General features: G+C 47.0%; 1 protein-coding gene across 7 annotated transcripts in view; it reads right to left on the minus strand.

Annotated features, from left to right (window-relative positions):
- The window catches only part of MAST2 (microtubule associated serine/threonine kinase 2), a 262,907-nt gene extending 252,318 nt beyond the window's left edge, over nucleotides 1-10,589 (minus strand). For 5 of the 7 annotated variants that reach the window (XM_033226569.1, XM_033226568.1, XM_033226567.1 and 2 more), the window contains exon 1: nucleotides 10,092-10,588. In XM_033226569.1, coding sequence (XP_033082460.1) covers nucleotides 10,092-10,268 — 177 coding nt within the window. In that variant the 5' untranslated portion in view covers nucleotides 10,269-10,588. Of the gene's footprint in view, nucleotides 1-10,091 lie in introns of all 7 variants that reach the window. The other 2 variants (XM_033226564.1, XM_033226580.1) reach the window with 1 other exon arrangement.
- Nucleotides 10,590-14,128: the final 3,539 nt, after the last annotated feature.

Here is a 14,128-nt window from a genome sequence, read left to right on the forward strand (position 1 = left end):
TCACTATTTCCTAAGCAATAGAGTAAAACAGCTATTTACACAGCATTTACATTGTATTATGTATTATAAATAATCTGGAGATTATTTAAAGTATATGGAAGGATATGTTACATGCAAATACTATCCCATTTTATAGGTAGAACTTGAGTATACACAGAGTTTGGTATCTGCAGGGGGTCATGGACTCAATCCCCCAGAGATACTGAGGAACAACTGCAGCAGCAACCAGACCTGAGGGACTGAATGTTGAATACAGGCAAGGTTAAGAAAAAAATCAAACACAACCTCCAGTTTTGTTCTGGTAAATGAGTAAATGGTAGTGCCATCCATTGACATGAGGAAGACTGGAGAAGCAGCAGACTAGAAAATGAAAATCAAAAGTTCATTTTTGGACATATTAGGTTTGAGAGGTCTCTGAGCTATCCAAATGAAAATGTTACACACACCATAAAAATAGGAGTAGGGCCAGGCACAGTGGCTGATACCTATAATCCCAGCACTTTGGGAAGCCAAGGCGGGCGGATCACCTGAGGTCAGGAGTTCAAGACCAGCCTCACCAACATGGAGAAACCTAATCGCTACTAAAAAATAAAAATTAGCCAGGCGTGGTGGCACATGCCTGTAATCCCAGCTATTCGGGAGGCTGATGCAGGAGAATCGCTTGAACCCAGGAGGCAGAGATGGCAGTGAGCCGAGATCCTGCCATTGCACTCCAGCCTGGGCAATAAGAGCAAAACTCTCTCAAAAGAAAAAGAAAAAAAAAAAAAATAGGAGTAGGGCCAGGCCCAGTGGTTCATTGGAAGGCCGAGGCAAGTGGATTGCTTCAGCCCAGGAGTTCGAGACCAGCCTGGGCAACATGGCAACACCCTGTCTCTACAAAATACATAAAAATTACCTGGGCACGGTGGCCTGCACCTATAGTCCCAACTACTTGGGAGCTGACGTGGAAGGATCTCTTGAGCCCAGGAGGGCAAGGCTACAGTGAGCCATGTTCATGCCACTGCACTCCAGCCTGGGCAACAGAGGGAGATCCTGTCTTAAAAATAAAAGGAGAAAGGTCAAGCCCAGAAAAATACATGTAGGTGTCGTCAGCACACAGATGGAATGTAAAGCAATAGAATCTGATGAAATCACACAAAGCGGAACAGATGTAGAAGCAGAATAAAGACTGAACCCTTAGAAACTCTTCCAACAAGACAGTAAGAAAATCAAGAGAGCATGATCCCTGAAGCCAAATGATGAAATGATCAAACATGTCAAATACAATAGATTAAGTGAGATGAAGACTGAGAACTGACCCCTGGATCTGGCAATGTGGCACTAACCTTGGCAATCAGTAGAAGGAAGAGAAAAGGCCGACTGGAATGGGTTCAAGAATAGGGGGAAAGGAGGCCGGGCATGGCGGACCACGCCTGTAATCCTAGCACTTTGGGAGGCCAAGACAGGTGGATCACTTGAGGTCAGGAGTTCGAGACAAGCCTGGCCAACATGGTGAAACTCTGTCTCAACTAAAAATACAAAAATTAGCTGGGTGTGGGCCAGGCGCAGTGGCTTGTACCTGTAATCCTAGCACTTTGGGAGGCCAAGGCGGGCAGATCACGAAGTCAGGAGATTGAGACCATCCCGGCTAACATAGCGAAACCCCGTCTCTACTAAAAATACAAAAAAAAAAAAAATTAGCCAGGCGTGGTGGGGGCTCCTGTAGTCCCAGCTATTCGGGAGACTGAGGCAGGACAATGGCGTGAACCGGGGAGGCGGAGCTTGCAGTGAGCTAGGATGGTGCCACTGCACTCCAGCCTGGGCAACAGTGCATCAGTGGGGAGGGGAGGAGGATTAGCTGGGCGTGGTGGCTCATGCCTGTAATCTCGGCTACTAGGAAGACTAGGCATGAGAATCACTTGAACTTGAGAAGTGGTGATTGCAGTGAGCCAAGATCATACCACTGCACTCCAGTCTGGGCGACAGAGCGAGATTCCAACTCAAAACAAAAAATAGAGGGAAAGGAAATAGAAGCAGAAGACACAGACAACTCTTTTAAGGAGTTCTGTTATAAAGAGGAGCACCCGTCCGGGCGTGGTGGCTCATATCCATAATCCCAGCACTTTGGGAGGCCGAGGTGGGTGGATCACGAGGTCAAGAGTTTGAGACCAGCCTGACCAACGTGGTGAAACCCCATCTCTACTAAGAATACAAAAATTAGCTGGGCGCAGTGGCGGGTACCTTTAATCCCAGCTACTCAGAAGGTTGAGGCAGGAGAATCTCTTGAACCCGGGAGGCGGAGGTTGCAATAAGCCAAGATCGCACCACTATACTCCAGCCTGGGCGACAAGAGCAAAACTCCGTCTCAAAAAATAAATAAATAAAGAGGAGCACTCTCCTATTTTTAGACAATTATTTCATACCATTGCTCTTTCGCCTGACGTACTGCAATAGCCTCCCAAGTGTTCTCTCTGCTTCCACATTCCCATTTAGTCAATTCTCTATAGAGCAGCCAAAGAGATTAAAACGTTGAAGCATGTGACTCCTCTGCTCAAAACTCCCCAATAGCCTCCTATCTCATTCAAGTGTAATCACTAAAATACTTAGAACCTCTAAGACCCTTTACAATCACTCTTCACAATCCAGCTCTCCTCTACCCAACTTCCCTTCTGAGCTCTTCTACTATTCTTCTTCTCCCACTCCAGCCACACTGGCCTCCTGCTGTTCCTCAAACACGAACCTCAGAGGTGGAGGTATGCTTCAATCTAGGCAACTTGCTATTCCCTCTACCCAGTACACTCTTCCCTTAGATAATCTAAATGCCTCTCTTTAAATGGCTCTCTTTGTCACATCCTGAATTCAGGTCTTTACTCAAATATCCCCTTCTCAGAGATGTCTTTCCTGACCCAGCTATGTAAAACCATAATCTCCAGTGACTCTGTATCTCCCCTCCTGTTTTATTTTCTTCATAGTATTCATCAACATATACTAAATATTTTGCTCATTTATTTTATTATCTAATTCCCCCCACTAAAATAGAACTTCATGAAGGCAGGGATCTGTCTGCCTTTTCCACTGCTATAATCCCAATACCTGCCCTCTCAAAAAAAATAAAACTTGTTGAATCGAATGAATGAATGAGAGGGTTATAAAGTTAATGACAATTTCTTAAGATGGGAAATATTATAGTACGTTTGTAAATTGACAAGAATCACATAACAGAAAAAAACTCATGACACAGAGGTATGGAGGGATAATTGCAAAAACAAAACTTCTTTTCCTTTTTTTTTTTTTTTTTTCTAGACAGGGACTCACTCTGTCACCCAAGCAGAAGTGCAGTGGCGCGATCTCGGCTCATTGCAACCCCCACCTCTTGGGCTCAGGCGATCCTACCGAGTAGCTGAGATTACAAATGTACATCACCACACCCAGATAATTTTTGTATTTTTTGTAGAGACGGGGTTTCACCATGTTGCCCAGGTTTGTCTCAAACTCCTGGGCTCAAGCAATCCACCCACCTTGGTCTCCCAAAGTGCTGGGATTACAGGCGTGAGACACCATGCCCAGACAAAAAATAAAACTTTTTTTTTTTTTTTTTTGAGGCGGAGTCTCGCTCTGTCGCCCAGGCTGGAGTGCAGTGGCCGGATCTCAGCTCACTGCAAGCTCCGCCTCCCGGGTTCCCGCCATTCTCCTGCCTCAGCCTCCAGAGTAGCTGGGACTACAGGCGCCCGCCACGTCGCCCGGCTAGTTTTTTGTATTTTTAGTAGAGACGGGGTTTCACCGTGTTCGCCAGGATGGTCTCGATCTCCTGACCTCGTGATCCGCCCGTCTCGGCCTCCCAAAGTGCTGGGATTACAGGCTTGAGCCACCGCGCCCGGCCGACAAAAAATAAAACTCTTAATAAGATGTAGGGGTTGGCCTTGTATAGAATTAGAAATAGGTTACCCACAGCAACAAGAGGGCAAAGAATACGCGTACAGGCTCACACCTGTAATCCCAGCACTTTGGGAGGAGGCCAAGGCGGGCGGATCACTTGAGGTCAGGAGTTCGAGACCAGCCTGGCCAACATGGTAAAACTCCATCTCTACTAAAGGAATACAAAAAAGTAGCTGGGCATGGTGGCACACACCTGTCATTAGCTGGCCAACATGGTGAAACCCCATCTCTACTAAAAGAACACAAAAAATTAGCTGGGTATGGTGGCACACGCCTCCCAGCTACTGGGGAGGCTGAGGCAGGAGAAAACTTTAAGCCCAGGAGGTAGGCAGAAGTTCCAGTGAGCCAAGATCACGCCACCGCACTCCAGCCTGGGTGACAGAGCCAGGATTCTGTCTCAAAAAAAAAAAGAAAGAAAGCAAAAAAAGAATATGGGTACAGATCCAGGTAGGTTGATTCATTTGTAATGGGAGCTTATGGAAGTTATCTTCTGATTTGTCTTTTTTTCCCCCTCAGTGAAAAAGGAACCAAGAACATCAACTGACATGAAGAAGAGTAGCCGGGCGTGGTGGCTCAAGCCTGTAATCCTAGCACTTTGGGAGGCCGAGACGGGCAGATCACAAAGTCAGGAGATCGAGACCATCCTGGCTAACTCAGTGAAACCCCGTCTCTACTAAAAAATACAAAAAAAAAACTAGCCGGGCGAGGTGGCGGGCGCCTGTAGTCCCAGCTACTCGGGAGGCTGAGGCAGGAGAATGGCATAAACCTGGGAGGCAGAGCTTGTAGTGAGCTGAGATCCGGCCACTGCATGCCAGCCTGGGTGACAGAGCGAGACTCCGTCTCAAAAAAAAAAAAAAAAAGAAGAGAGTGAGTGTTGGAAGTGTGAGGAGAAATAAAGATTGAGGCCCGGCGCGGTGGCTCAAGCCTGTAATCCCAGCACTTTGGGAGGCCGAGACGGGCGGATCACGAGGTCAGGAGATCGAGACCATCCTGGCTAACACGGTGAAACCCCGTCTCTACTAAAAAAAAAAAATACAAAAACTAGCCGGGCGAGGTGGTGGGCGCCTGTAGTCCCAGCTCCTCGGGAGGCTGAGGCAGGAGAATGGCGTAAACCCGGAAGGCGGAGCTTGCAGTGAGCTGAGATCCAGCCACTGCACTCCAGTCCGGGCGACAGAGCGAGACTCCGCCTCAAAAAAAAAAAAAAAGAAATAAAGATTGAACTATGATTTCTGACTGGAAAAGCTGGCTGCGTGTGGTGGCTCACACCAGTAATTCCAGCACTTTGGGAGGCCAAGGTGAGGGGATCCCTTGAGACTAGGATTTCAAGAACAGCCTGGGCAACACAGGGAGACCCTGCCTCTATCAAAATAAAAAATAATAAAATTAATATTTTTAAAAGAGTGGAAAAGTGAATGGATAAGGGAAATGTCACAGGATTAACTGTCAGTGCTGATAGAGTCCTTGAGGTTCATGATCACTAATTTAATGTTAGCATGGTTGTGTTTTTCTGCAGTCACATTCAGCTGCTTAGACACAGGTGCAGAGTAGGCAGAGTAGGTTTAATCATGGTTGGGGTCTTGCCAGGCAGTATGCCAGAGGGGAAAGAGACAGACAAGCTGAGGGTACACGGACAAGAACAATTAGGATAGTCTATGAAATGTTAAGTTCAATAAGGAGGAAAGGGACGGGCGTGGTGGCTCAAGCCTGTAATCCCAGCACTTTGGGAGGCCGAGACGGGCGGATCACGAGGTCAGGAGATCAAGACCATCCTGGCTAACACGGTGAAACCTCATCTCTACTAAAAAAATACAAAAAACTAGCCGGGCTTGGCGGTGGGCGCCTGTAGTCCCAGCTACTCGGGAGGCTGAGGCGGGAGAATGGCGTAAACCCCGGAGGCAGAGCTTGCAGTGAGCTGAGATCCGGCCACTGCACTCCAGCCTGGGCGACAGAGCGAGACTCCATCTCAAACAACAACAAAAAAAGGCCATGGATGTAATTTCATGTTTGATGACAAAAAGGAAAGATACAGAGAGAAGCACATTTCAACAGAGAAATTATTCTATTTTCATGATACAGTAAACCACTGACCTTCTGGAGATTCAAGTCCTACATCCTGATTAGAACTTATTCCTAAATAGCAGTATAATAAAAAGTATAACAAGCACTGTTCCATGTCATAAGAAAGGGAAAAAAAGGTATGTGTGAGATGTAGATGCTTGCTGATCCTTGGGCTTTTACTACCCAAATAAATAGAATTCAACCAGTCTCAACACACACAATGAAAATGTTGGCCTTTTTAAAATCATAAATTATTACAAATTATGAACTTTCAAGGTCACTATCAAATTATAAAAATCACAAATGTTAGGCCAGGCACAGTGGCTCACACCTGTAATCCCAGCACTTTGGGAGGCCAAGGCAGGTGGATCACCTGAGGTCAGGATTCGAGATCAGCCTGGCCAACATGGTGAAACCCTGTCTCTACTAAAAATACAAAAATTAGCCAGGCATGGTAGCGGGTGCCTGTAATCCCAGTTGCTGCGGAGGCTGAAGCAGGAGAATCACTTGAGCCTGGGAGGCGAAGGTTGCAGTGAGCTGAGATCCCACCACTGCACTCCAGCCTGGGCAACAAAGTGAGACCCTGGCTCAAAAAAAAAAAAAAAAAAAATTACAAATGTTAAGAACACAAATGATGAGTCTATGGTGGAAATGTTAAGCATAAAAATGGAAATGTAGAGCTAAGCAAAGAGGTCACACCTAAAGAGACTCAGCTCACTTTACAAGGATGTTCTGTGACATAATGCCATAAATAAAGAGGACTGCAGACCCTTGTTCTACATCCTCAACATCTACAAACAGGGTGAGCCTGCTAAATAGAGTCCAATAAAGAATCAAGCTAAGGACAGAGGACATGTCCTCAAGGAACATTTAGGGAACAGGAAGAGAAAACAGACAAAGACACACAGAGAGCAGTCAGAGAAGCGGTAACAGAATGGATATTATAATATGAAAAAAAAGAAAACAATATCAACAAGGAACACACAGCCAACAGTGACAAACAGTTCACAGAGGTCAGACAAGAGGAGGAAAAGACTATCAGATTTAGTAATTTAAAGGTTTCCAGGACTTATACATATTTATCTCTGTAACTATTTTACAATGAAAACTTTTCACAAGTAGCCATGAATTACATTCTAATTTGAAAAACAAGCCAGGCACTCATCCCTGTAATCCCAGCACTTTGGGAGGTCAAGATGGGAGAATCACTTGAGACCAGGAGTTCCAGGCTAGCCTGAGCAACATGGTAAGATACCACCTCTACAAAAAATAAAAAATTAGGCTGTGGTAGCTCAGACCTGTAATCCCAGCACTTTGGGAGGCCAGGGAGGGCAGATCATCTGAGGTTAGGAGCTCGTGACTAGCCTGGCCAACAGAGCGAAACTCCATCTCCACTAAAAATACAAAATTAGCCAGGCATGGTGGTGCATGCCTATAATCCCAGCTACTCGGGAGGCTGAGACAGGAGAATTGCTTGAACCCAGAAGGCAGAGGTTGCAGTAAGTCGAGAATGCACCACTGCACTCCAGCCTGGGTGAAAGAGCAAGACTCCGTCTCAAAAATAAAAAGAAAAATAAAAAATTAACCAGGCATGGTGGTATGTGCCTGTGGTCCCAGCTACTTGGGAGACTGAGGGAGGAGGATCACTTGAGCCCGGGAGTTCACGCTGTGAGCTATGACTGCACTACTAGACTCCAGCCTGAGTGAGATCCTGTCTCAAAAAGAAAAGTAAGTTTTAGTAACCATCACAATACATTCACACAATAGAAAATTACACAGCAATGAAAAAGAACTGTTTCTACAAGCAACAACATGGATGAGTCTCAAGACATGATCTGAATGAAAGAATCTGGTCACAAAAGAGTAGACTATGATTCCATTTACATGAAGTATTAGTTCAAAACAAATCTATAGTGACAGAGGTGGTGAGGGAGGTTACATCTGTAAAAGGGTAGTGCTAGGAGAAAGCACAGGGAGCATTCCAGGCTACTGTGAATGTTCTCCATCCTAATGTGAGTTGTGATCATACAGGTACTCATTCTGTAATATTTCATGGACTGAATGAACCTTTGATTTGTCAAACCTCAATAAAAAAGTAATCCCGCACAAAAAAAGGTTTTGGTGACCTTAAAGACATCAGTTTTGGGAAAGTATAAGTGAAGAAGCCAAACCATATTAGGGATGTATACAAGGTAAGGAAGCTAAGACACTGAATACAAACTCATTTATCAAGAAGGTTGCTGGGGAAACAAAGAAGGGATAACAAAGTAGTTTGGGTAGGTCACACAATTCAGGGAAATTATGTTGTTTTGTTTTTATTTGTGATATAAAACAAAGAGAATGACAAAGGTCTAAGGCAAACAAAAGAGGATGAAATCAAGGACATAAGTAGAGAAATTAGCCTCAGAGAGGAGGATGAATACTTCTTTCTCTGAGCCCGAAGCTAAGGATAAGTAAACACAAAAATCAAAAAATAAAGAGGAGGGAAAAATCAAGTAATCTTGAACTCTTCCATGAAATATGCAGTAAGGTCAACTGGACAGGTATACTGAGACAGGAAAGGATCTGGACTTCAAGTTCATTTTACAAGTTTTGACTAGATGATACTGTAGAGAATGTAAAAGACAAGTATTAGGCACACGGGGGAGTAAATTACAGCAAGAGGACAATACTCAGCAGCTAGAAGCAGGGGCAGAGATGGTCAATGGTGCAGTCTCCTCAGGGCTCAGTGGGGAATAAGAGGTGGAAGAACAAAACAGGGGAAAAGTCCAAGGGCTACCTAGCATGGTATATAATTTTTAAAGCGTCTAAAGGGCCAGGCACAGTGGCTCATGCCTGTAATTCCAGCTCTTTGGGAGGCCGAGGCGGGCAGATTACCTGAGGTCGGAGTTCGAGACCAGCCTGACCAACATGGTGAAACCGTGTCTCTACTAAAAATACAAAAAAAAATTAGCTGGGCATGGTGATGGGCACCTGTAATCCCAGTTACTCGGGAGGCTGAGGCAGGAGAATCGCCTGAATCCAGGAGGTGGAGGTTGCAGTGAGTCGAAATAGCGCCACTGCACTCTTGCCGGGGCCACAAAGCAAGACTTCGTCTCAAAAAAAAAATAGTGACTAGTCTCAAAAAAAAAAAAAGTGACTAAGGAAAATGCTAATTATCTGAGAGAAAAGAAGTAAAAGACCTATAAGAAGTCTTAAAACATTCAAGGATGAAGTCACTAGGATTCCGAATAGAGCTGAACAAAAGGAAAGCTGTCACTAGAGTTCATTACTACAGGACATTTTTCTGCAAATCCAACAAGACCAAGGATCACTTATTATCGTTTCACTAAACTTACTACCGCTACTAGTGGCAGCTTCTCCTGCCTGATAATACTGACCTTTATCCCCTACTCATAAATACACCTACTCTTGACTAATAAATTATATAAACACATCCTGTTCATTCAGAAACTCCATGAATATTTGTATGCTGCTGTGTTTTCCCAATAATGTATTTTCAGTGGAAAACTAGAAGGCAAACCATAGATCTACGAATTCTGTTCACAAAATTGGGCTTAAGACTGCTCACATGCAGGTGTTTCACAAGTGTTTTCTTGTGAAATAGATGGTTGGTAAAGAGAGCCTTAACAATGATTGTGAACACACTGGTACAAAAGTATAATGATAGCCAAATCAGAGAATGCTTGGGAGTGTCATCCGTTTTTACAATTTTAAGGACAACCTCTAGGAAACAGGATAGCACTATATCAAACTGACTTTCCCCATCTTACACTATTCACTCCTATGGATAACTCAGCGCCTCTTTAGTAAGCCTACTCGTTGCAGCTCACACACTCAGCCCACATTCCAGCGTCTTTTCGCCTCATCCAGAACCCCTGACTACCTCCTGCACCACCAATTTTTCATTCTTCTACTCCCCCATTTCCAATTCAACCCCAGGCCACCACTTCCATTTCTCCACTCCCCATTTCTCGGCCTCCCCAGACCTCCCACTCCTCCCCCGTAACTATTCAGACCCCACCCCTCCAAAGCTCCAGCCCGGGTCCTCCCGCCGGAGATCCCCTCCCCCATGGCTTCCATTCAGGTTCCCCCGCCCGGATCCCAACCCGCCCTACCTGCTCCTTGCCCTCGGGCCCCGCGGGGCCCGTCCGCTCCTCCAGCCGCTGCCTCCCGGGCGGCGCTCGCCGGCGAGGGGGCAAGGACTGGGGCAGCTCCGCCGCCCGCTGAACTCCATCCTCCCGGCGGTCGGCCAGCGGCGGCTGCGGTCGGTCGCGGCAGCGGCTCCGCTTCATATCTGCAGCTGGGGCCCGCGGGCGTCAGCGCCGCGACTGTCCCGGCCCCGCACTGCCCCGGGCCGCAGCGCAGCCGCGCCAACCACCGCCCGCGGCCACCATGGCCGGGCGGACGCCCGAAGCCACCGACCCCAGCCAGCGGCGCCTTCGAGCCTTCTGGGGCCTCGGGCGCCGCGACCTTCTCTGCGCTCCTCACGGAAGAGACAGCATCGCTGCCGCCTCGCCTTATCCCACCCGGCACACGCTGGGCAGGCCACCCGCCGCCGGTTCAGCCGCCTGCCTACAGCCAGCCTCCGGCCGGCCCCGCCCCTCACGCGCGCGCACCGGGAGTCCGCCCGCCACCTCCGGCCGCGCGCCGCCTCCCGCGCACGCGCCAGGGAACGGTCGCGAAGGACCCGCCCGTGGCCCTGGCGCGCAGTCTGAGGACCAGAAGGGGGCGGGGCTCTCGGCGCGCCGGCAGCGGCTGCGGACTCCCTTTGAATCTTTCATTCATCCATTCATGAAACTGCCGGGCCAGGCTCAGTGCTAGGGACCCAAAAATGAGTTCGAGTCGATCAGTGTCCTCAAGGAACTAGGGAGAGAGGGGCCGGGAGCAGGAAGGAGACAGAATAACACAACTAATGAATAGAAGGCTAATGCGTGCCTTTTTATTTAGTGCCTGCCAACCCTCACCTAATTCTCACATTACACTTAGGAGGCAAATCTAAGCATTCTCATACTACAGATGAAGACACTGAGGCGAAGTGAAATGCACCAGGTCACCCAGCAAATCAGTGATCAAACTAGACGGAATTCTGGCTCTTCTGTCCCTTTCCACTGTGTTTGCTCTTTCCGGTCAGTAAGACAGTGTGGAAACGCCTATAAAAGTGGAAAAAGTGATGGATTCCTTCTCGGAGAAGGAGAGGATAAAAAAGGCATACAATGAAGTCATCGTGTAGAGCCCAGCCCAGTCTGCTGTGGCCTGGGTAGCCTGACCTGCTGCCTGCAGTGACTCATCTGCTCAGCAACATGTGGTGGTAGCTCAGCTCTGGCCTCCCTCTGGCTTCAGCTGGTCTGCCACATGTTGTGTTTTTCCTCTTTTGACCCAGAAGCCTTGCCTAAAGCCTTCACCCATTTGTCCTGGGCCTCTTCCCTAACCCCTTTCTGAGTAGTAAAAATAGCCAACACTATGGAATGCCCACTGGATACCACACACCATGCATTCAATTCACATATACACAAACAAGAAGTTGTATTTCCATTTTACAGTTGAGGAAATAGGCTCAAGTTACATAATATGCTCAACATCACACAGCTTATAAGTCCAGAGCCAGGACTCAAACCCAGGTCTGTCAGATCCGGACAGAAAGACAGTGTGGAAACGCCTATAAAAGTGGAAAAAGTGGGGGCTGGGCGTGGTGGCTCACGCCTGTAATCCCAGCACTTTGGGAGGTCGAGGCAGGCCAATCACGAGGTCAGGAGATGGAGACCATCCTGGCTAACATGGTGAAACCCCGTCACTACTAAAAATACAAAAAAATTAGCAGGGCGTAGTGGTGGGTAGGCCTGTAGTCCCAGCTACTCGGGAGGCTGAGGCAGGAGAATGGCATGAAGCCAGGAGGGGGAGCTTGCAGTGAGCCGAGATCACACCACTGCACTCCGGCCTGGGAGACAGTGCAAGACTCTGTCTCAAAAAAAAAAAAAAAAAAAAAAATGGAAAAAGTGATGGATTTCTTCTGGGAGAAGGGCAAGACACATATAACCAATGTGCTCTACAGCCTGTCACCAGCCTGCTCCTCTATTCCCTGTCCCAGTTCCTGACCACCCATCCAGTTGCCTCAACCAGAAACCTGGAAATCATCCTGGACTCCTTCCTTGTCCTTTCCTCACATCCAATAAATGAACAAGTCTTATTGCCTCTATAACCTCACTATCTCTCCAATCTGCCTCCTCTTTCCATCGCATTGGCACCACCTCAAGTCTCATCTTCCCTCACCTACTTGACTGGGAAAACCTGGTTCACTTATACCAGTCTCATTGTCTTCAAACTCATCCTTCAAAAAGCCCTCACAAGAATCTTCCTATATGTTACTCGCTTGCTTTAAACAGTTAAATGGGCTGGGCACAGTGGCTCCCACCTGTAATACCAGCACTCTGGGAGGCCGAGGCGGGCAGATCACGAGGTCAGGAGATCAAGACCATCCTGGCTAACACAGTGAAACCCTGTCTCTACTAAAACTACAAAAAAATTAGCCGGGCCTGGTGGCAGGCACCTGTAGTCCCAGCTACTCAGGAGGCTGAGAACTCATGAACCTGGGAGGCAGAACTTGCAGTCAGCCGAGATTGTGCCACTGCACTCCAGCCTGGGCGACAGAGCAAGACTGCATCTCAAAAAAAAAAGAAAGAAAAAGAAAAAAGCAGTTAAATGAGGCAGGGCACGTTGGCTCACAACTGTACTCCCAACACTTTGGGAGGCCAAGGCAGGTGGATAACGAGATCAGGAGATCAAGACCATCCTGGCTAACATGGTGAAACCCTGTCTCTACTAAAAACACAAAAAATTAGACTGGCGTGATGGCAGGCACCTGTAGTCCCAGCTACTCAGGAGGCTGAGGCAGGAGAATGGGTGTGAACCTGGGAGGCAGAGCTTGCAGTGAGTCGAGATCGTACCACTGAACTCTAACCTGGGCGACAGAGCGAGACTCCATCTCAAAAACAAACAAACAAAAAAAAAAAACAGTTAAATGAATCTCAAGATAAAGTGTAAACTTACTATGGCTGGCAAGGCCATCCAAATCTGGCCTCTACCTCCCCCTCCTCCTATTAAACCATGCTGTGACAACTATTTATAATTATTCTAGGTACATGTACAGGGTCTGTCACATCCTTAGTTACAAATAACAGAAACAACTCTGGCTATCCTAAACCTAAGGGGTAATTTCTTAGAAGGCTACATAGAATGGATCACAGAGCTGAACAGAGATAGGAAAAAAAGGCCCATGAAACTGGCAGGAAACAAGGAGCCCCCACAGACTGCACCTCAGGGACAATCTCAGGACACTGCTATCACAACCACCAGGCAATGAGCTGTGCTGCTACTGTGCACCCCTGCAAAATAATTCTAACCTTCTCTTCATAGTTGCATCACCATTACAGATCAATAGTCTCTGACAGGAGAATCCACTGACTCAGCCTTGGTAACTTAAAGACTGGAACCCATTCTACTTTCTCACCTTTCATATTGGGACTGCAAGAGTTATTGGGCAGACAGACTCTAAGCTAGTCCTCCTGCTCTACCTGTCTCCCAGTATTTTACACCTTTATGTAATCCCTTCCCATGAATGTAGATGAGGCCTGAGACTTGTTTCCAACCAATAGAATACAAAAAAAAAGTAATGTGATATCATTTCCTTGATTATGTTACATTATATAAGATTCTGTCTTGCTAGAAGACTCACTCTTGCACTCCTAATGGCCTTGACAAAGCAAGCTGTCATTCTCTGAACTGCCTATGGAGAGGACCATGTGGCAGGAAACTCAGGCAACCTCTAGGACAGCCTCTGGCCCAACAGCACCAAAACAAAACAAAACACTCTGTAGGTCCAATCTGCTTGTAGCTCCTACAAGCAGGAGGAAACGAATTCTCCTAACAATGAGACTGAGCTTGGAAACAGGCCCTTCTCCAGTTGAGCACCCAGATGGGAACACAGCCCACACAACTTGGTGGAAGCCTGATGAATCCCTGAAGCAAAGAACCAAGCTAAGATATATCTAGACAGAAACTGTGAGATAATAAATGCATGTGATGTTAAGCTTCTCAGTTTGTGGTAATTATATATTTGTATTACATGGTAATACAAAAGTAATATAGCCAGAAACTT

This window comes from Trachypithecus francoisi, unplaced genomic scaffold, assembly GCF_009764315.1.
Source record: "Trachypithecus francoisi isolate TF-2019V2 unplaced genomic scaffold, Tfra_2.0 Lachesis_group12, whole genome shotgun sequence".
NCBI classification, from domain to species: Eukaryota; Metazoa; Chordata; class Mammalia; order Primates; family Cercopithecidae; genus Trachypithecus; species Trachypithecus francoisi.